Source organism: Gadus morhua, chromosome 1 (genome assembly GCF_902167405.1).
Source record: "Gadus morhua chromosome 1, gadMor3.0, whole genome shotgun sequence".
NCBI lineage: Eukaryota > Metazoa > Chordata > Actinopteri > Gadiformes > Gadidae > Gadus > Gadus morhua.
The window spans coordinates 25,109,922-25,132,208 of record NC_044048.1 but is presented as its reverse complement, the minus strand read 5'-3'; the positions used below and the strand labels follow the sequence as shown (position 1 = coordinate 25,132,208).

Below are 22,287 nucleotides of genomic sequence, written 5' to 3'. Positions count from 1 at the left end.
TTTGTGTCTAAGAACTCAAGTTGACGCAGCGTAGGATTTTTCCGAATAAGAGTGAGGAATTTCCGACCTCCGAGGTGTAATCGAACGCAGCAATACAATGATTATATTTGTGCGATATGATGAACATCAAAAGCAGAGCAAACCATAGTCAATTAACCATGGACACTTTGACCATCATTGTTTTTTTATTATAATATATATATATATAATTTTTAGTCACAATCAATGCATTCAAGGAGTCGGCGGGGAATAATACTTTATATAGAGCGAATGATGCGAGTATATGCTGCTGGTTGGGTTCCACAATAAGAATATGTCCAGTCATCCCATATGTGCTAACATTATATAATGTAAGAATTAAGACGTTTTTTAAAGTGCCCATGTGCAGGTTCAATGCATCTTCACACTTTCAACCAAATGAATACATGTTTTAGCATTAATAAATCCATACATCAATAAAAGTTACTTTTGCAAATAGTAGTACTACCTCAAGATAGGAAGTCAAGTTATAGACACGATATGTTTTGTAGTCTGTTTTATACAATGAACCACATGAGGTTAACGTTTATGCATATAAATAAATGAACCATTTGATTTAAAATGTTTTTTAATTGTTGATATGTGTATTGGATGTGGGACTGTAATCCAGTTTTCTCTACAAGCACCTCAAGATTTGTATCCAATTGAAAAGTGGACACTATTATTGAAACTTTCATTTTAAAATGAACTTGTGACATTGACTAGGCAGTAGAGTAAAGACTAGGCACTACTGGTACAAGCAGACACTACAATGGCTAGGTTGTCATAGACCTCTGAAGAATAAGTCCCGCATGTAACATAACAAATGTCGGTGGCAAAGAATTAAAGGCTGCGTCACGTTTTGAACGACACACTTTTTCCATGTAATTTCGACTGGGTTTTTGGATTGTCGGCGCCGTTTAAGTAGTAAACGATTATTAATGCTACTTAATGCTGGCCCCGACAATCCAAATACCCAGTCGAAATTACATGGAAAAAGTGTGTAGTTCAAAACGTGACACAGCGTTTACTTCTTCGCCACCTACAGAGTTTGTTATGTACGATCTTTCAAAAGCCCAATGTTATTTCCCATAGACATTTGACGGAGGGGACCGGAGCCTCGGAAGCGGGACTTATTCTTCAAAGGTCTATGGCTAGGTTGGCAGAAGTGTTCATGGCTAGACAGACTAACGCCTAGGAAGTCATGGCAATGCGAAGAGACCTGGTAATGACGACATCATGTCATGGTGAGGATTAGGCAGTAATGTCAATGACTATGTTGTCAGAGTGATGATTAGGAAGACAATGTCAAAGGCAGAGGTGGCAATGACTACAGGTTCATGGTGATGACAAGAGAAACATGGTAATGACTAGGTTGTCATGGTAATCATTTGGCAAAAAAAGACGAATAGGACCAATGGTGATGATAAGGCCATCATGGTAATGATAGTAATAGGTTATCATGCTAGGGACAATGAGGTCATGGTAATGCCTAAGATGGGGCGGTAAGGACTAGGCAGACATTGTAATGTATTGGGGCTCCATGTTGCCAAAGTAGGATTTCTCCCATTCGCTCATCAGGTCAAAGTGCAGCGCGGAGCCGCAGAAATTGCAGGAAATGTTGGTCTGGTTGGCAAGAGGAAGTCCCGCCTCCTGCCAGACTTCCACCAGCTTCTCTGTAAACGCAAGAAAATATAAATTTGAGAAGCTTTCAAACGCAATGAAACTCAACCATTTCAATTTCAACCAGTACGGTTCAAGATCAATTCATCAAAACAGTTATCTAACAGGAATGTGATTGACATACTATTGCCACTCAAAGGAACTATGCCCATTCTGGTAATTGTTGGAATGCAATAATGGGAAGGGATGATTTGAGGGCGGGCTGCTGTCCATGCAATGCTACGCCACGAAGGCATGACCATCAATCACCCACCAACCCCCCTTGGTCCCGCTTCACCTCAGCTGTCATTTATCAGAGCACAACTCAACTGCGACCATGACTGGAGATCAGGTCGAGGAACAATGAAGGGGGGTGGGGGAGGGGTGGGCGCTTGGCACTCACCCACAAAGTACTCCATCATGGCGGCGTCGTGATGGGGGGAGGGGGCCAGGCGGAGCAGCTCCTCTCCACGGGGGACCGTGGGGTAGTTGATGGCCTGGACGTAGATGCTGTGTCTCTCCAGCAGGGCGTCACACATCATGGTGTTGAGCTCGGCGTCGCCCACCTGTGGTGGCGTAGGGAACAGCACACAGTGGCATTCAACTGGCGAAAGGTTAAAGGTCCCATATTGTGTTATACCACCAGGTGTGAGTGTGATAAGCCGGTTTTTATTTTTAATCGGCCTCTTCTGACAGCGCAAGTGGGCATGTCCACCTAGATGTATGACGGATAGATCAGCAACGTTTGCTACAGTCCACCGGGTAGGCTGGTAGACTGATCTATCCAGCGCACATCTAGGGCGGACACGCCCACTTGTGATGTCAGAAGAGGCAGATTTTCAAAACGGCTTGTAACGGCTAATCCCACTCACACCTGGTGGTATAATATAATATGTGACCTTTAACCTTTCACCTGTTGAATGCCACTGTGTGTTGTAGCTTGAGTGACCCACGCAGCCGAAAGGCCTTGCCTTAGGCTATAACGTGAGTGGAGACATGAAGAAGAGGGGGTCACCATTCCTCCCAGCCTACCTTGATGGGGATGATGTGGCTGGGGCAGTTGATGACGGGCAGGCCGTTGTCCAGGAGCAGCTGCCTCATGTGCTTGACGTGCCTCTGGTGCGTGCGGCGCAGGGCCTGGCCCTCGGGGCTGCGCAGAACACGGACCGACTCCAGCGCCCCGGCCAGCACCATGGGGGGCAGCGAGGTGGTGAAGATGAAGCCCGCGGCGTAGGAGCGCACGGTGTCCACCAGGGCGGCGCTACTGGCGATGTAGCCGCCCACGCAGCCGAAGGCCTTGCCTGTAACAGGTGAGTGGAGACATGAAGAATATTACATCGACATTTACATTTAGGGCATTTAGCAGACGCTTCTATCCCACATGACTTTTGTCAGAAGAAAGTGAAACAAAAAAACAAGGGCCAAGCACTAACAATCGCTAGGTTAACCCTAACCCTGAACATGAAGTGAAGGCCGTGCTTTCACTTCATGTTCTCCTCTGATAAGAGACACGCTTCAACACGCCAGCATCGGGCATGCAACAATGATAGCTAGGTTAAGATGCTACACAACTAAGTACTATAACTAAATACAACATAGAAGTGCCAGGACGTACAACATACAATAAGTAGTAGGCGTGAGACGTGGTGGCTATGCAGAGTCTAGGTGTTAATGTAAACGAACAGCATTTTAGTTATCATAATAAGTAAATAAACCCTTGGATGTCAATAAACCCTTTGAATACAAAGGCACTTCTGAGGGCTTTGGAGATTGAAAACCAAGGTTGAAATGAGAAAAAGATCCAGGGGATGGTATCGTTTCTTCATGTTTTCCTGTGGCGTTGTCATGGACGGGCAGAGTAAGGGAGAATCTTTAGACAGGATTAGCGGAGTGGGAACGTGGAGGTATTGCACGCAGAGAGGATAGAGAGGAGGAGGTCTTATCACGAGCGCCCAGGCAGGGAGGAGAAGGGCCGTGCCTTCACTTCATGTTCTCCTCTGATAAGAGACACGCTTCAACACGCCCGCATCGGGCCAGAGTCAAGCCAGGCGATGATGATGCAATACGACAGCCATGCTTGCAGTCATTGACACTGGATGACGCTTCAGCCAGAAGGGAGTTTGTGTCATACTGGAGTAGAAGTACTGTAGTGAATCTCTCTCAGTATGAACTCGTTGACCTTGACCTAAACTTTTGTTTATCAGTTGGGTGAAATAGTAGAGACCGATCTTGAAATAATGTATTTGTGAAGAAAATGTTATTCAACGCGAAAGACTTTATTAAATTCTGCTTATGCCCCAGCATTTAATGTAATCTCTTTGCACATTTTGTTCTTAACTGTCAGTTATAGTAGTTGTTATGTCGTTAAACCTGTCACTGTTAATGTTCTGTCACTGATAAAATACCTCATCTCATATTATCTTCTCCCAAACGACAGGATTACGCATTAAGAAATTTCTGTTAACAATGAATGAAAGAATTTAATTTATACAAAATAATAATAATAATAATAATAATAATAATAAAAACATTCAAGTGTGCATTCAAGACCAAAAATAAACAAACCAACAACAACGCGGATCCCTCCCTTCCCCCCTTCCCCCCCCTGTCCCCCCGGTTTTGGGGGGGCACTCACCCAGGGTCCCCGAGACGATGTCTAGCTTGTGCATCACGTTGTCCCTCTCGCCCACGCCGGCGCCGTGGGCCCCGTACAGCCCCACGGCGTGCACCTCGTCCACAAAGGTGAGGGCCCCGTGGCGGTGGGCCACGTCACACAGCTCCTCTAGGGGGCAGATCGCACCTGGGGGGGGCAGTGAGCAAAGCATTAGCACTGCTGGGGTCACGGGTTCGATTCCCAATAGGGTTATCCATGCAAACAAAAAGTATTAAAACATGCCAACCAAAGGCTATACAATGTTATATTATTGAACCTATTCTTTAATTTAACCTCATAGATGCATCCATTTTTTTGGTCGCAATGTTTAACATTTCAACAAGCTCGTAGCTTAATATAGCTAGACGTATCTGTAGTCAATGCTGATCGATAGTGATTCAATAGTGTTATCAATATCATCACATCCTATAACTGAAATATTCTACTAATAAAAAAAATGCTGACCAGCCCGTACTAATCTCTTTGTTAATAATAATCGTTCTATTGACCCTCCAAAACCCCTCCTCACACACCACCCAGCCTGCCAAGATACGCTAGTCCAATTCTATATGTCTCCCCCACACTAGGAGGGGCTCATTCTTACACATTGCGACTTAAAAGTAATGCTATGTCAATTATGTTTACATTTGATTCAATTCAGCAAGAGCGACAGCACATACACCTCCAGTGAGTGCATAGAGGAGGCTACTGCCTCGGCACACAATGAGAATCATTGATGAAGTTTACTTCCTACTCCTATGTAGCAGATTATTAGCTCACTAAACGTGAGCTCAGCTCAAAGTGGGTCCTTGGAAAACACTACCAAAGCCTGAATCCAATTCTCCTCTCCACTCCATTGATTAAGTCTTTGTAGATGGCAGTAATCTACGCTATTATTAAGTACGTAATAACGGATACAAACATCCAGTGTTTTCAGCGGCAACATTCAAACAACCCCCGGCTGGTGCGGGCGGTCTGCGGTACCCACCGTCCATGGAGTGCACGGTCTCGAAGGCCACTATCTTGGGGGTCTTGGGGTCAGAGAGCGCCAGCAGCTCCTCCAGGTGCTGGCTGTCGTTGTGGCGGAAGATGAAGCGCTTGGCGCCGCTGTTCCTGATGCCCTGGATCATCGAAGCGTGGTTCCCCGCGTCGGAGTAGATCTCGCAGCCTGGCGAACACACGCACACCCAGACGTACACGTACACGCACACACACACACACACACACACACACACACACACACACACACACACACACACACACACACACACACACACACACACACACACACACACACACACACATCCCCAGAGTACAGTATATCAGCACCCGCGTGTTAATGCAGAGTTTTAATAATGCATCCTTTGCTCATGATTTATTTCAGCTTTGCACGGTTAGTGCTGTGAGGTTCTTTAACATCTGGGAGCTTTAGTGTGCAAAGACGTCAAATGTATAATTAAACGGTTTGATTGCCATCGTTACTGCCATGATGACTATGATGATGGTGATGACGCAGAATGTAATATAATCTCTGTAGATCGCAATGTAGAAGACCTGCTTGCTGTGCTCCTTCTGGTACAGCTTCAAGATGAATCAGATATCCACCCTGAACCAAACACCTTTTTATGCTTGACCTCTGACCTTTGACCCGGAGGTCGGGACCAGTGCTTACCGGGCAGCATCTTGGCCAGGGTGAAGAGGGTGGAGTCGTTGGCCACGAAGCAGGAGGAGAACACCAGCGCGCCTTCCTTCCTGTGCAGCTCGGCCAGCTCTCTCTCCAGGGTCACGTGGATGTTGCTGGTGCCCGAGATGTTCCTGGTTCCCCCGGCGCCTGCTCCATGCTTCTCCAGGGCCTCGCTGGTCCACCGTCACACATGGCACATTACTAGTGTGTTCCTCCTGGGTTTAGTATTGATCATGGAGGGTCTATTCCCTCCATGAAGCATTGGGTGGAAGCTCTTTTTATTTTTTGGTCTTTTAATACATTTTTTATTAATAATTCACAATCCATACGACGTATGGGAAAACAGACGGCAGCAGAAAATCATGGGAAAATAAACCATTATATTCACAAGTTTCCTTCTACGGTCGTTTCATTCCACATACTGCATGTCATCCTGTTGGGGTATGGGGTAGTCAAGTGGTCAGGGTGTTTGACACCCTGAAAAGTTCTGGGCTTTATCCCCAATATCCCCACTCTACTTGTAGGTATCCAATACACCTGACAACTACCTGCCTTCATCAAGGTTGTGTATGTATATTAACATATTCAATGTAAAAGCATCTGCTCAATGTCTATTGTATAGTTTATTCGGTTGTCATTTTGTTTCCATTCCTAGGAACGTTCCAGAACACTGGGTGGTTGATACAGCGATGATCCCAGCGACAATTCTTTTACGATTTGGAAGCTTATCATTGCTATTCACTAGTAAGGAGATGTGTTTATCCAAAGGCACTTCCAGTTCATTCAGACACTGGCCATCATAGCATAGCTTGAGGAGAGTGGGGGATCAAACACAGTACCCTTCAATGCTTTGAGTCCCAACACCCCAGCCACTAACCCCGACACTGAACACAGAACCGTAGCATCAACAAAGATCAACGATGTAGCTTAAACATTGAGTGAGTTTGATGTGCAGGGCCGTGACTACCCTAGTGGCCGCCTCACCTGATTCCGTTCAGCACCTGTGGGTGTCGACTCATCCCCAGGTAGTCGTTGCTGCACCACACGGACACCCGGGCGCCCTCCCTCCCCGGCAGCGAGTAGTCCTCGGCGAACGGGAACACCTCGCAGTCGCGGTTGACGGTCTTGAAGACGCGGTACGTGTGGTCGTTCTTCTTCTCTGCGATCTTGTCCTCGAAGAAGCGGTCGTAGTTGTAGCTGCCGCTGACTGCCGGGACAAAAAAGAGACTGGGTTTTTGTTTTGTTTGGTATAAATGATGCTAACTATTGTATCGATTACTGCTACTATTTAGTATTTTTGTTTAGGAGAACAGGAGGAGGAGGAGGAGCAGGTAGTGGTTAGGCGTCTTACTCAAGGACGCCTAACCTAGGCCAGGCCCCGGACATTGGGGAGGTAGTCAACTACCATTCAACTCAAAGTTGAAGACCCTATAGCAACTACAACCCCTCTAGCGGCCATGCATTCTGTCCTCTCAGCCTCATCCGTATATTTTTGCTGTGCGGTGAGCACCAGGTCGTCAGCTGTGATGATGCTAGCACCCTGTGACTCACTGATGTTGTCCTGGAGCAGCTGGGAGACGGTGGGGGCGGCAGGGCCCTGAGACGGCTGGAGAACCAAACCCGTGAGACCGTTCAGCAGAGAGGCCATCACACCTGGCACACACGGGGGGTGGGGGGGTGGTGGGGGTGGTGGTGGTGGTGGTGGGGAGGGTGGACTGGCTTGTTAGAGCTGTGAGAGCTTTATGTGCCCTGATCGCATCTGTCAACGATGTTTCCCCGTCTGGGCGAGCTCTCGGGCCGTCGGTCAACCATAAAACTTTGGTTCACTCGTTAAATGATATGCTATGCTAAGCTATTCTTCTATTCTTCAAAAGGTATTATCTAGGTTTCATTCTTCTATTATATTCTTTTAAAAACTGGAAATAAAGTGGCAAATAGACTACTGCGTGGTGGAATATTGTAAAGATATTGATGGTAGATATAAATAATAATAGGCCTAATTTGAGATATAATAATGCAAAATGTAATACTCATAGGCTACTGATAAAAAAATCTGTTTATTATTATTTTTTACTGACTTTTTGATTGATTTGCTAGCTGTCGTTGTATTCTTGCGTTGTGCTTTCGGTGTACCTGGTTTGTAGTCCTGCTGTACGTCCTCCTGTACCTCGGAGCTTGCCCGCACCACTCGTATTTCGGAGGCCACGAAGGGACAGCTCTTCGCCAGGGACGCAGCGACCTGGCCGGCGGACTGGGCGTACCACCGCCTCTGGTCCAGAGCCCAGTGCCTTGGCGCTGCCTGGCTGGGCGCGGCGTACATGTCGGTTTTAACGGTGATCTGGCGAGCGATGATGGGGCACCGGTCGGCCAGGGAGAGCAGAGCCGCGCCGGTCCGCCGCAGAGCGGGTTTTGGGGCCGACTTCAGGAAGGGGCAATGGTGTAGAAAGGCAGCCATGGCACTCAAGCTGTTCTTGCTCTGGTTAACGACAAAATACAATCGAATTATAATAAATACATCTCTACACTTGATGGAGACCGATCTGTTCAGGAAAACTGTTTTTCCTAAGTGTATAATTTCCATAGCCCCATCTATTTATTTGAAAGTAAAGCGTTGTTCGTTTGCCTAATCATAAAATGACACCGATAAAAACATATTAGATAACAATGGCAGCAATGAAAAGAACGGCTTATAACAATGCCGTGTGCAGTGAGGAGGCCCATAGCCTACGAGGCGCTGTAGGGTCATCCTTATGGACCTTATCTCAGAGCAGCACGAGCGCGCTGTCCGTGCGACGCAGGTGCTGAAGCGAGATTCGGCCCGTGACGTCATTTCTCTAGAGCTGATTCTGGGTTAGGCCTACTGATAACCACGTCATACACAAATGCATCCACGCCACGCCAAACACTGTGCATGTATTGAGTTATTATAATGTAGGCTATACACTCAACAAACTCACACACTTATATTTCCACACACTATTCATCAGAATGCCTGGGCCTTTGTATAAAGCCGTTTGAGAAAGAAAGGAAAAACTGAACGAAGAAGGCCAAACCTATTTTGTGACAGATAAGCCCATTCTTCGTATCTGCGGTTTGTGTGTCGTCACAAGTTATTTTTGAGTTTAGCTGTCAAAAAGCTGTGGCTTTCTGACTTACTTGATGAATACCGCGAGAATTATCGTAGCCTAATAATAGGTAATAAGTAAGTAATAAATAATAAGTAATTGTTGGACATAAAGGAAATGATGTTAGATCAACACATCATATGAGCCTTATATTGAGCTATCGTTATAGATATTATACTTACATTGGATGTCCTCAAAAATAGTCCAAAATAGTACCATGACAACAACAACAATAACAGTTGTAATCAAGGCCGCCTTAATGTTCGGGCTTGCCTGGGCTAAATCCTCAGGGCCTATAGGCCAATCAGGGGGGGGGGGGGGGGGTATCATGCTGCAGTAAAAAAAGAAAAAAAGAAAAAATATATATATTTTATACTGGCCCATGATAGGCCCCCAGATCGGCGAAGGCCCATGTGATTTTTTGTTTGGGGCTTACAAAGATCAGAGGCCTATCATCAGCCAAGAAAAAAGAGGGCCAGTGGCCCATTTACACCACAGCCACACTCGTCCCACCCCCCCCCCCCCCCCCACCCCCGTCAACACCGGCAAAATGTCGGAAATAAGTTACACATCTTCATTTTAAGATCCCCTCTCAGGGGGCCTACGAAACCTCAGCCCCAGGGCCTAATGGCAGGTTAAGGCAGGCCTGGTTGTAATAATAATCATCATAAAATTGTATAAAAACGTATAATCCTACATGGATAGAAAACTATTTAAATAGGCCTTTGTGCCAAAAATATCTTCACCTTGACTAGATGGTCAATTATTAATATTTTTATTAAATAAACAAACAAACAAATATCCTTAAAAAAAAGACAGAAGCCAAACTCACCTGTTGACCTGCACTGAGGACGAACTTTAAAAACTGCCGGCGGTCACAGAACGAACACAGAGACTAATGTGGGTGTGCCAACGATGAAGTCCACTCCCTCTACATGAGGGAGTGGACTTCATGTGTGCCAAGTGTGCCAAGTGGTTCATCATACAACATGAGATAAAGTGCAGGACAAGCTGACACGACAAGTATAAGAATAACAGGAGATTAAGGAATCGAGTCCATTCAACAATAACATTTATGCCCATGATATATTTGAATACAGAGACAATACCAATATTTTCATTAACTTTGAAAAGTGCCAACATGTGCCGGCATGTGATTTTATCTACCTTAATTTAATCCTAACAGACGTTTTTCGTTTCCATAAAAAAAAAAGACACATCATGAAGGACTATGTGACGGCCGAGTGATGAGGACTACATCACCCAGCAGGGGGTGCACTCGATGAAATTTATGAATTGGAAGTGCTCTGTGTGTGTGTGGAGGGGCGGGGCATCCTACGCTGTCCAATCACATCTTCCTATCGTTTAACGCAAACCGGGCAGCTTCGAGTAGAGCGCGTTCCCTCCATCCATCCGTCCATCCATCCCTCCATCGTACGGTCGACCGCTCGAAACACAAGCGAGCGAACGACGTCGAGACACGCCACGCTTACAAGGACGACCGATTTCAAAACGAGGGCAAGAGAATCAAACAAAGTGACAACATGTTTGCGTGCACAGAGATGATCACCATGTGTCTCCAGTCAGCGAAACACGAGCACAAGAGGAAGCAGGAGCAGGAGAAAATCCAAAACCAAGGCATTGCTATTTTCCAAGATGTGAGTATAACGGTCTATACGTTTAAAGCCTTCAATAGGGGGCTGTTGGGGTTGGCTACTGACTCACTTTGTGTGTAGCGTTTTTGTTTTTTTAAATAGCGTCATCTTAAAAATCTGAATTCATTTTTTAAGGTTGCATGATTTGGGTCGTGCGGCGCTGAGGATGAGGTAGGGGAGGTTGGTGGTGGGGGTAGTGGTGTTAGTGGTGGGGATGGTGTTCGTGGTGGTGGTGGTGAGGTGAAATACACCATTGCCATCCATTACGGTCAGTTCAGTGACCTTCAGTAGATTCTCAGTGGACGATTCTGCTGGAAATGTTGGGCTATATATCAGTGTATTTTCCAATTTTAAAAAAATGTCAAGATACCCTCTTAGTCACGTTTTTGATATTAGCGTAATTAATCACACCTCAGGGTTTCTGAAGCCACTTTAATGGGCCTGTCATGATCCGGCGACCCCTCACATAAGAACCTGCTATATGGATCGATTCAGAGATTTATTTAGCCGATCAATTTAAATAAAGGTCATGACATCTTCTCCCTCCGTGTGTACACGTGGATAACGATCTGTTTGATGCTGCACATATCATACACGAATCCCCCGTGTTGCCTACAGAAACGTCCATCGTCCAAAAAAATCTAGATATCTTGCATTTTTAATGGTTGAACCAGGCTTTGAGACGTGCTCCAGCGGGATTTGTACTAGTTGTAGAAATATATCTGCAGCGCTGTTCTTTATCCTTCGACAATTCTAAATATTTCACAGGTGCTTTCCATGCCAACACGGTAGACCTGCTTATTCGCCTTTAAGGACAAAGTGTTGTGTGGGTACATTATTGGCCTTCAATTGAACGCTCGCCTCTGCCTCGTTTGTATCACATTGCACGAGGCTACGGGTCAATGTTTCCTCTGCATTATTCTGACATCCTAGAAGAACACCCAGAGAAATGTGTGGGCTGCCGCTCTTCCCTCCTCGCATGGCTTCCTTACAGTAGCTCTAAATGCAATCCCCCTCAATCCGCAGAAGCATATTATAGGTTTGTGAATGTCATATTACACCGCAGGAAGGAGGCAGAAATGCAGTTAAGAGTCCATTCTCCCGATCAGGGTGTTGTATATAGCCCACCCTCTCTAAACTGACACCTCTTTGTAGAAAAATAACCTAACCCATTATATTTGCTAATGGATATCGCATTTCACAGTTAAACACAGAGATGGGTATAGATCTAGCCTGTGTGGAGGGTCGAGGTTGACATTCATGTTGCAGTGAACGCATTCATCTCGACTGTAGGTGATGCTGTGATACATTTCCTCAGTTAATGGCGCAGGCAAGATGCTATACGCAAAATACCCTGCTGAGAGGCTAGGCAGTGATGGATTGGATTGGTAAACAAAAGATCTCAGTTTGATCAGGTCAAACTGTTTATTCTCCTGCATCATTGTTATCCTGTCTCTCCTGTCAACATGTCCTCACATCCCCAACCAATCAGAGACCATCTATTGCATCCTTAATTCACCTTCTCCAGGAGTCAGAACATGTTTGCGTTGCCCTTTATGGACTGGATTAAAAAGTAATCAAAGGACCTGCTTTAAGCCGCATTGGGTTAACATCATTACACAATGCTCAATTTCTTCCTCTTCCCCTGCATCCTCCTCTTCCTCCTCTTCCTTCCCCCGCGTTCACTTTCGCTCTAAATCTTTGTATTGCCTCCTTCTTGCACCATTAAAGATTGCAAGCACTATAAACAGATGGACCTGGTTCTCTCTCTGTCTCTTCTCCTGTAGTTTCAAAATTTCATTCCGATTGCATGTTTTCTGGAAGGATATATCAGTAACAGCGTGCGTGTTGTTTGTTGGGTTTTTGTAAACCTTTAGGGGAACTCCTTTGAAGGATGATCTGCTCTTGTACACAAATACTTTGTTTATAATGACACTGCCTGGGGCACACTTCACTACAACACACATGTACAAAACAGTTAGGAAAACATTATTTTCCATTATTTACATACAAGCTTATTCAAGGTTAGGGTGGGGGAAGGGATGGGGTAGGAGTGGGCGGATTGTTCTGCTGGGGTTGGTTGTGGTTGTGGTTGTCAAAGTGGTGATGGTGGAGGCGGAGGAGATGGTGGTGGTGGAGGTGGTACTGCTGGAGGTGGAAGTTGTGGACGTGAGGAGGATGAGGTGGTGGTGGAGGTGGTGCTGCTGGGGAGGGATGTGGGGATGATGGGGGATTAGCTGGTGGCGTTGGATCTGATGTTGGTGGTGGATGTGATGATGGTGGTGGATGTGATGATGATGGGGGATGTGGAGGTGTATGTGTCGATGGTGGATGTGGCAGTCGAGGTGGATGTGAAGATGGTGGTGGGTGTGGAGGTGGATGTGAAGGTGATGGTGGATTTGATGATGATGGTGGATGTGAGGATGGTGGTGGATGTGACTACAGTGGTGGATGTGATGATGGAGGTGGATGTGATGATGGTGGTTGATGTGACTACAGTGGTGGATGTGAGGATGGTGGTGGATGTGACTACAGTGGTGGATGTGATGATGGAGGTGGATGTGATGATGGTGGTTGATGTGACTACAGTGGTGGATGTGGCGGTGGAGGTGGATGTGATGATGGAGGTGGGTATGACTACAGTGGTGGATGTGATGATGGTGGTGGATGTGAGGATGGAGGTGGATGTGACTACAGTGGTGGATGTGATGATGGAGGTGGATCTGACTACAGTGGTAGATGTGATGATGGAGGTGGATGTGAGGACGGTGGTGGATGTGAGGATGGTGGTGGATGTGACTACAGTGGTGGATGTGATGATGGAGGTGGATGTGAGGATGGAGGTGGATGTGACCACAGTGGCTGATGTGCTGGGCGTGGGGGTGGTGCTGTGAGTACTGTAGGTGCTGCGGGAGCTCCTCTCTGCCTGTTTATGACCCTGAGTGTGTTGTGATTCTATTGAAGCGGCCCCCTGTAGCGTTCCTCAGAGGGCCTTTGAGGCAGGCTGCTCACGACAGCCCTTTTCAGGTTTAGCAGCCGTATAAGAGCTGTTCACGGGGGATAGGGGGTGGACGGGAACGCAATGCCTGGAGGCCCCACAGATGTGTGGAGCCGGTTGCTCGCTGCAGCGATACAACCTTCCCCTGTGGATACTTCCTCTCACTCTCCTCAGTGGAGTCTCAGAGATGGCCTTCGGGAGTATACGGTCGATTTTTATTCAGTTTGGTTTTGTTTTAGAGACTCTAGAGACTTCTGTATAACGTCCATAATACTTATACTTAATACTCACTCTATGCGGCTTTCAATAAGCAGCAAAGACACTTTGTTTCTCTTTCTTTTTGGATTTATAATGCATTACTCTTCTTGTGTACATGCATCTATTTTCCATCTCTTCCTTTGTAGTTTCTATTCTTATTCAGGTTTTTTTAAACAGTTAATTTCCTTCTAATTTTCTCTTTGATTCCTTTGATTCTCCTCATGTCCTTTGTGCTGTGACGTCTGCTTTGATGAAACACATGGCAGATCGTGTCTCAATCTCTGGCATCAGGCCTGGTTGGCTCTCCTCAGCCGCCAACCAATGAGAGGAGCCGTTGTGTTTCCCTCTGCCTGGGCGTGATGCTAACGACTAGCATCTCACGCCGGGGGTCCGGGAGATATCAAGACCATCGGTCTGTCTGCTCCACTCCAGTCTAATGCCTCTGCTTCCCCTAGCACAGAGAAGCACTCTCGCTGATAATGGGGGAATCCATTTTCCATCAGTACATCCGTCATCCGTTCCTTTGTCTTATTCCATCTATGCACCTAGCAACATCCGTTCATTGATTCAATTATCATTGATCCATTCATCCACCTACCCACCACCCATCCACCTAACCAACACCCATCCATAATCCATCCACACAACATCCATTCATCCCCCATTCATCCGTCAACCTTCCCATCAATTAGCCGTCCATTAACCGATGTTACCCTGGCTTTGACTTCCATGCATACATTGCATGAACACACTTAGCCACGCACTCACGCTAGCTCGCTCCCTCACTCGCTCACTTACAGAGTGAATTCCCATTTAATTCCCGGGCAGAAACAGAATCCTGTGCATGATGGGAACTGATGTGGGTGAATGAATTGTGTTTACATCGTCACCCACTTGAAAGGAGATGTCATCGCACCGGCGGGCTTTTGCTCATTTCAATGATTGGACAACAGCCATGAATTCATCTTCCAGAGACTCTTTCTATATATAATCCTCCACCCCTTTCATCTAATGAAGCCTCCCAGCAACCTCATGGCAAATCTAAGTGTTGCGCTTTCATTTCCTTTCATTTCCTGGGAAGATGGAGTGTCTTTAGACCGACCACAGGGGCGGCTATAGGACTTAGAAGATGGTTTAACCAACGAAATGGTTGGATGCATTTTCTTATAAAAGCCTTTATAAGTGTCACTGGCATTAAATTGGCATAAGATCTTCTATCTTCTAGTTTGAAAGAAAGCTGTTCTCTCTTATCTCTCGCCATTGTGTCTTTCACATTCAAGTTGGTACATCTTTGGAAGATTTGATCATTCTGGGTTTCTAAACTACGCACACAAAAGCTCCTCTTTAAGATCTATCTTTAATATCGATATAACTTCAAAACTTCCAATTCATTTCTGTTGATTCTAACATTTGGCTATCCAAATATGTTCACATGTCCATGTTGCAACTGTTCAAGTCTCATCTAAATGCATTTGTAAAAAGGAAACGTTTTATGTTTCATTTTGAAAGTAGAAAGGGTTAGAAATTGAATCAATTAACTAAATTTAATTTCTTTCTCCCTTTTTTTTCAGATCTTCCGCCGTGCAGACAAAAATGGTAAGTAACAGTTTTTGAACAACCGCATTTAGGACTTAAGAACTTAAAACTTAAAGCTATAGCGAGAGACCTGACAAGACTCTTTTCTCCAGTGCTTACAGCTGGCGTACAAAACAATCCCCTCGCTCAATCCCTGCACCAAAACAAAGAAACTACAAGCATGTCTGCATGACTTTGTGCTGACAACCGTTTCGGGAGGAGTTGCACATTTTGAACTTGTGTTGTGAAAGCCATACCATTGCAACACTCTGCGCAACTATTTCGTCAAAATTGTGTTCGCCGTGTTATGTCAGACACGGCGGCAGGAATCGCTTTAACGATGCGCGTTAGTGGGGAAAACCTCGGAACAGAGCGGAGTGATGCCCGAAGCTCGGAGACACACCGCTGACAAACAGATGTGTGTGTCGGCTCCTCCATGTTTTATTCAAGCTTGTGTTGTGGTTTAATGGAATGGAAAACGCACTGAGGCCACTGATTAACGAAAGGGTACTTAATATATACCACGCTGAGAGGCCCCCTCCCCGAAGAGTCGAGCCCCCACACCCGTGTTACGTAAGAGCGTCATCAATGATGCAGAGAACAGATGAGCAGCTGGGGGGGAGGGGTCATTTGAGTTCACTCGCAATTCCAATGCGGCGCAACATGGCCTCTCAAACATGAGAGAGAGAGAGAGGGAGAGGGAGAGAGAGAGAGAGGGAGGGAGGGAGAGAGAGAGATGCCAGGACATCTTAGCGTAATTTATTAGACATGCACACCGACAAACACACGTGTACACGCACAAACCCACCCCCCCCCCCCCACACACACACACACACACACATAGAACCACCCAGTCAAATACTTCCATGAATAGTTACCACACACTCACACACACACACAGCGATCTCAGGGCCGATAGAAGGCTGAACCACAGCAAGGCAGACTTGAGGTTGGAGGCAGCGTCGCAGCAGGATGGCTCCACAACCTGACAGCCCTCTTCTACCTCAAGTCATTCCGATCGAATAGAACAGAATGGTGGAAACAGGGCGTGTGTGGCTCACCCTCCTAACCAGAGACTTCTAGCCAGTCTCTACAGCGCCGTCTTCAAGAGAACTCCAAAGAGAATTTCTGATTAGGAAATCAGTCCTGTTTTTATTTTGTCTGCGGTATATACACACACACAAACACGCACACACACAGACACGCACACACACACACACACACACACACACACACACACACACACACACACACACACACACACACACACACACACACACACACACACACACACACACACAGACAAATACAGATAAAGACAGACACACACACACCCAAAGCATTGATTCTTTGTACTCTTTGAAGAGAAAGTATCTTGGGTTGCAGCAGGGCTCTCTCCAGCTCTCTAAGGTCTCCTCTCCTCCATGGCCGACCTGAAGGCTGCCATGCTGAGCCCGCTGGATGTCTGAACATAGCTTATAATGAGCCGTGGTTGTCTGAAACACCTTACCCTGCTCTAATGATCCAGTCACAGAGAGAGAGAGAGAGAGAGAGAGAGAGAGAGAGAGAGAGAGAGAGAGAGAGAGAGAGAGAGAGAGAGAGAGAGAGAGAGAGACACACAGAGAGAGACACAGAGAGAGACACAGAGAGAGAGAGAGAGAGAGAGAGAGAGAGAGAGAGAGAGAGAATAGAACTTTAATGATCGATTATGATATCTATGTTTATAGGAAACTTTGAATCTCCAGAATCAATGCTTAAGGCGGTAATTTTTTGTGTGATTTGTTGGCTTAATTTCTTCACAAACTAGCTGCAGAGAAAATGTGTTTTTCACATGTAAGGAGATGAAAGCTTAATGCAGTGTTAAAATTATGTTTGAAGTTTTTTCATTAACAGTCTGGATATGCAATTTTTTGCTAATTCTCTGCCTCGTTTATTCAGTTAGAAATGAGTCGTGCTTGTGCATGCTTTGAATTGAAGAGTCATCATCAATCCAAAACTCCCTTTAGACTACCAACCTGAAGTATGCACCCGTCATCATAATACGAATAACAATAAAGTTCAATTTTGAATCTTCATTTTGAACTGCCATTCCCTTGGCCTAGACTCTCCAGGGAATGGGATATGGCGCGTTTAGGTGAGAGGAAGGAAATATGGTGTTTGTCCATCACCTCTGAAATGCTGTTACCTTCCCTGCTTGAGATGGAAACTATATTCAGGATTATCCCTACAATGTTTCAGCATATTGTGGCCCAAAGCTCGGCAGGAAACGACATCCTGACAGTCGGCCCGATAATGATGTGCAATCTGCACCACTCCGCGGATCATCAAGCACTCTGCTGTGGAAATGTTTCAGGAAGTAGAGCAAGGAACAATCCACAAGACAAGATGGAGGAGGAGCCGGAATCGGAACACAACACTGGCTTTATGCCTGCTTAGCTAAACCGATGAGGCCGGCCAGCCTGCATAAACTCAGTTTCATCTTTGGTCCCCTGGTTCAGAGTTTAACATCACTGCTCCCGGTTTGACCCGTGCCGCTGAAAACATCTCCCGATGCACCTTCTGATCAAATAACTTTCCGTTTTTAATGTACCCTGAAAACCTTGCGGAGAGTTTCATAAAGATTTTATGTGCAGGATCGTGATGGGGATTGTTTATCTCATATATCCACACAATATAGTCGTAAACTGAAGCCACTGAAAGCAAATGCGGAACAGGGTTTCGGTGGGGGGGTATCTGAAGTTGGAAGGCACGTCTATAAAACGAAATGCACCGGTGTGATATTTTGTTGTTTCGGGGCAATGCCAGCAAGCCCATCACTGTGATTAATTTTGTCTGGGAAGTTAAATGATCTACAGCAGACCAGGAAGATGATTCAGTCCTTTTTGTCCAGAGCGACTTAAAGTTAATTCACAAATAGGCTGTTTGGGGTTCAGACCTCTTGCTTGCAGACGTCTACAGGTCTGGGTAGGTTTAGTTTTAGGTATAGGTAGGGGTCAAACACAGAACCTTTTGGCTGGGGGTTGACCAGCGTAGCCACTACGATATTAACAAGACTGCTTGGATTGAAGAGAAAGTTGTGAGTCCAAAGTCTCCATCGACCGTTGTTCCCGTCCCTCTGCCCGCTCCTCCTCTCCCAGACGACGGGAAGCTGTCCTTGGAGGAGTTCCAGTCCTACTTCGGGGACGCCATCCTCACACAGCAGCAGATGCAGGAGCTCTACCACGCCATCGACAGACAGCAGACGGAGTAAGTGCTCACGTCCCCTGCTTCACGTGCACGGCTGTCCTCTCTACCCCTCTCTGGTCTTTAGGGAGGAGGGAGGGAAGGGAGGGAGGGAAGGATAGAGGGAGAGAGGGAGGGAGGGAGGGAAGGATAGAGGGAGAGAGGGAGGGAGGGAGGGGATGGGAGGATAGGGGAAGGAAGGGAGGGAGGGAGGGAGGGGATGGGAGGATAGGGGAAGGGAGTGAGAGAGGGAGGGGAGGGAGGGAGGGAGGGAGGGAGGGGAGGGAAGGATAGAGGGAGAGAGGGAGGGAGGGAGGGAGGGGATGGGAGGATAGGGGAAGGGAGTGAGGGAGGATAGGGGAAGGGAGTGAGAGAGGGAGGGGAGGGAGGGAGGGAGGGAGGGAGGGGAGGGAGGGAGGGAGGGAGGGAAGGGAGGGAGGGAGGGAGGGGAGGGAGGGGAGGGAGGGAGGAAGGAGGTGATGGTAGAGGGAAGGAGAGAGGCAGGGAAGGATAGGGGAAGGGAGAGAGGGAGGGAGGGAGAAAGTGAAGAATAGAGAGAGGGAGGGAGGTAGTGAAGGAGAGACAGACAGAGGGAGGGAGGTAGTGAAGGAGAGACAGACAGAGGGAGGGAGGTAGTGAAGGAGAGACAGACAGAGGGAGGGAGGTAGTGAAGGAGAGACAGACAGAGGGAGGGAGGTAGTGAAGGAGAGACAGACAGAGGGAGGGAGGTAGTGAAGGAGAGACAGACAGAGGGAGGGAGGTAGTGAAGGAGAGACAGACGGAGGGAGGGAGGGCCAGAGCGAGGAAGGGGGAGACATTGATCAGAAGGATCAATAGTGGATTGGACAGGGTTTCTATTTCCAGGCTCAGAATAGCGCCGCCGTCTTCGACCGAGGGGAGCGGGACTCAGACGAGGGTTGTGGGCTGAGGCAGTGTCCCTAGAGAGATTCATCAACTGGATATATATATCCGCCTGTGTTTCCGGGGACAGGGGAGTCGGGGTCACTCTTAACTTTGGAGAACTGCGGTTGACATTCATAAAACTCTGGAGTAATTGTGTTTACTCGTTGGATTGTGATGGGTTTTGAGGAGGAGACGTGAGCCCCATTTGCATCTCCGCTGGAAGCATCCTTATGTCTCATTAGGTATCTAATTCAGTTGCTAAAATACATCAGGCTGAATCAATCTTTTCACATTAGGATCTCCGAAGCGGGGTTGCCATAGCAACGAGGTGCCAGTGCTTTTGAGAATGCGTCTTTTTTTAATCGGATCGCTAGGTACACCGAGGCAGTACTTAGCTGTGCTGCAGACGGAAACCAATCGCATCGCACTCATTCCTCAATGATAAACATGTAATTTCCCTAACTGAAGCTTTTCTATAACGCTGTTGTGATCCGCAGTCAGTCATATCCTGTCTGTGCCGGGTTCTCTTCCATTAACCTGTCACACTGTATCCCTCTTCTCTCTCGCTCTCTCTCTCTCTCTCGCTCTCTCTCTCTCTCTCTCTCTCTCTCTCTCTCGCTCTCTCTCTCTCTCTCTCTCTCTCTCTCTCTCTCTCTCTCGCTCTCGCTCTCGCTCTCGCTCTCGCTCTCTCTCTCTCTCTCTCTCTCGCTCTCTCTCTCTCACTCTCTCTAGCAACCTTGACACAGATAAACTTTCAGGTAAGCCTCACTAACCCTTGGACGAGTGTTCATTGACTCTTGGACTAAATGTGTTGCTATTGACTGGTGGATGGGTTTGTTGTCGACTCTGCTAGAATCAGCATTTTCCCCGTCCTGCAGAGTTTAACTCCCTGGGTGTAAATCCTTGGTTTAGCCTCCTTTAACAAGCTTATATTGTTTGATTTTCCTTGTAACTAAACTGCCCGCAGGTTCGGTTTAGAAGGTCATTGTAGTCTGTTGTAGTTCTATTGTTGTCCATTCGTTTCTGTCCTATTCTAGTCAGGTCTATTTTAGTCTAGTCTAACCTCCGGTCTATTCTATTTTAATTATATTCTGATCATGTCTGTTCTTGTCAAGTCTATTTTAGTCTGTTCTAGTAAGGTATATTCTAGTGTAATCTGTTATAGTATATGATAGTCTTGTGTAGAGATGCACCGATCAACCGGCCGCCGATTAAAAAAGCCGGTTTTGTATCCAATCGGCCACAATCGGTGACCTGCCGGTCACTGTCGTAATTTCCGGTTTTCGGCCGATCAAACTCACCCGCATGCGCGGTGCGTAGCAGCTCAAGGCGCCCAGAGCGCGGGAAGAAAAACATGTCGCTGATTTGGACTTATTTCACTGTGTGCCAGGACAACCCAAAACACGCTGTTTGTAATGCTTGCAAGTCAAAAATAAGCCGTGGGGGATCATGTTGCTAGGTACGCGTCCTGCGTCCCTGACGCATTCAAATCTGAAAGGACGCACTAAACTCACTATCCATGCGTCCCGGGGACGCATCTAATTTTCCCCATGAAAAACGATACATTGTGAACATTAAACAACTCGTGTTTAATCACAGTAACTGGCCAAAGAAACCTTCTTGTGAGCAGACCAGACAAGCACTGTTTCAACCCTCTGCGCATCTACTCGGCGCAGACGTGATCCCCTGTTCAAAGTATCGCGACATGCTAATTTAGCCGCTACCAAAACAACTAGCTCGTCACCGCTGATTTCATTTCAACAATTAAAAATACAAACTTCATAGTAAATAAACCCACGTTTCCACTGCTCGATGCTGTGCTCATTCGTGTCGATTATGTTGTAACGTTTAGGGGACGTGCTGTAATGAAATAAATGAAACATAATCCGGTGGTGGTGATGAAAACTACATTGAACGGCAGCCTACATATTGTTATGCCCAAACGGCGCCTGCGCATACATCGCGCTTCCAACGAGATCCCGTTTTTCTCGAGAAACAGGCAGAGAAGAGAGAACGCAAAAATACCACCAAAGAAAAAGATGAAACCTATTGCAGGTCAGCAAACTATTGCAGCTGCATTTTCTGTCCCCACTACCTCTGCACTCCTCCCTGACTCTGATCAGCCTAGAGAGAGTACCTCAACATTGCCTGTACCTACTTCTGCCTCCCCCTCTACTGAGCCTGATGAGCCCACTGCAGAAGAATTGCCTCAACCTTCTACATGTTCCTCCCAAAAAAAGCGAACTTTTCTGAAGCAGTGGCTCACCACATACAAATGGCTGCGCTTTTCAGATGACAATTTCATGTATTGAGTTTAACACTATTAATTTCATTTAAGAAATAGAATAATAATAAAAAAGAAACACATTTTTTAAACTGGGGAGTCGGGACCCATTGAATTCTCAGGGACCCACCCAACTCGCCACCTGTGGGTCCCGGGGACTCACTACATTGAAAACCTATCAACATATTATATGATTATAATTATTTCTTAGAAAATCGGTATCGGAAAAACCGGTTTTGGCAGGTCAGAC

The 22,287-nt window shown here is 46.5% G+C and overlaps 2 protein-coding genes across 4 annotated transcripts in view; one reads left to right on the top strand and one right to left on the bottom strand.

Annotated features, from left to right (window-relative positions):
- Nucleotides 1-520: 520 nt before the first annotated feature.
- LOC115541045 (aminolevulinate, delta-, synthase 2) lies at nucleotides 521-10,073 on the bottom strand. 3 transcript variants are annotated; one of them, XM_030352769.1, is made up of 10 exons: nucleotides 9,975-10,073; nucleotides 8,151-8,493; nucleotides 7,569-7,670; nucleotides 7,002-7,224; nucleotides 6,006-6,190; nucleotides 5,322-5,501; nucleotides 4,316-4,480; nucleotides 2,713-2,981; nucleotides 2,084-2,246; nucleotides 521-1,694 (listed from the first exon to the last, which is right to left on the bottom strand). In XM_030352769.1, exons 2-10 carry the CDS (start codon nucleotides 8,470-8,472, stop codon nucleotides 1,531-1,533), a joined length of 1,773 nt encoding a protein of 590 aa, XP_030208629.1. In that variant the 5' UTR covers nucleotides 8,473-8,493; nucleotides 9,975-10,073; the 3' UTR covers nucleotides 521-1,530. The 3 variants fall into 3 exon arrangements, with proteins under 3 accessions (XP_030208629.1, XP_030208639.1, XP_030208644.1); XM_030352779.1 differs by lacking the exon at nucleotides 9,975-10,073 and adding an exon at nucleotides 9,325-9,459; XM_030352784.1 differs by lacking the exon at nucleotides 7,569-7,670.
- Nucleotides 10,074-10,175: 102 nt separating this feature from the next.
- LOC115541056 (N-terminal EF-hand calcium-binding protein 1) overlaps nucleotides 10,176-22,287 on the top strand; it is a 21,821-nt gene continuing 9,709 nt past the window's right edge. Inside the window, exons 1-4 of the mRNA XM_030352798.1 lie at nucleotides 10,176-10,800; nucleotides 15,625-15,649; nucleotides 18,766-18,874; nucleotides 20,486-20,511. Of these exons, the coding sequence (XP_030208658.1) occupies nucleotides 10,687-10,800; nucleotides 15,625-15,649; nucleotides 18,766-18,874; nucleotides 20,486-20,511 (274 nt within the window). The 5' untranslated portion in view covers nucleotides 10,176-10,686. The remainder of the gene's footprint in view (nucleotides 10,801-15,624; nucleotides 15,650-18,765; nucleotides 18,875-20,485; nucleotides 20,512-22,287) is intronic.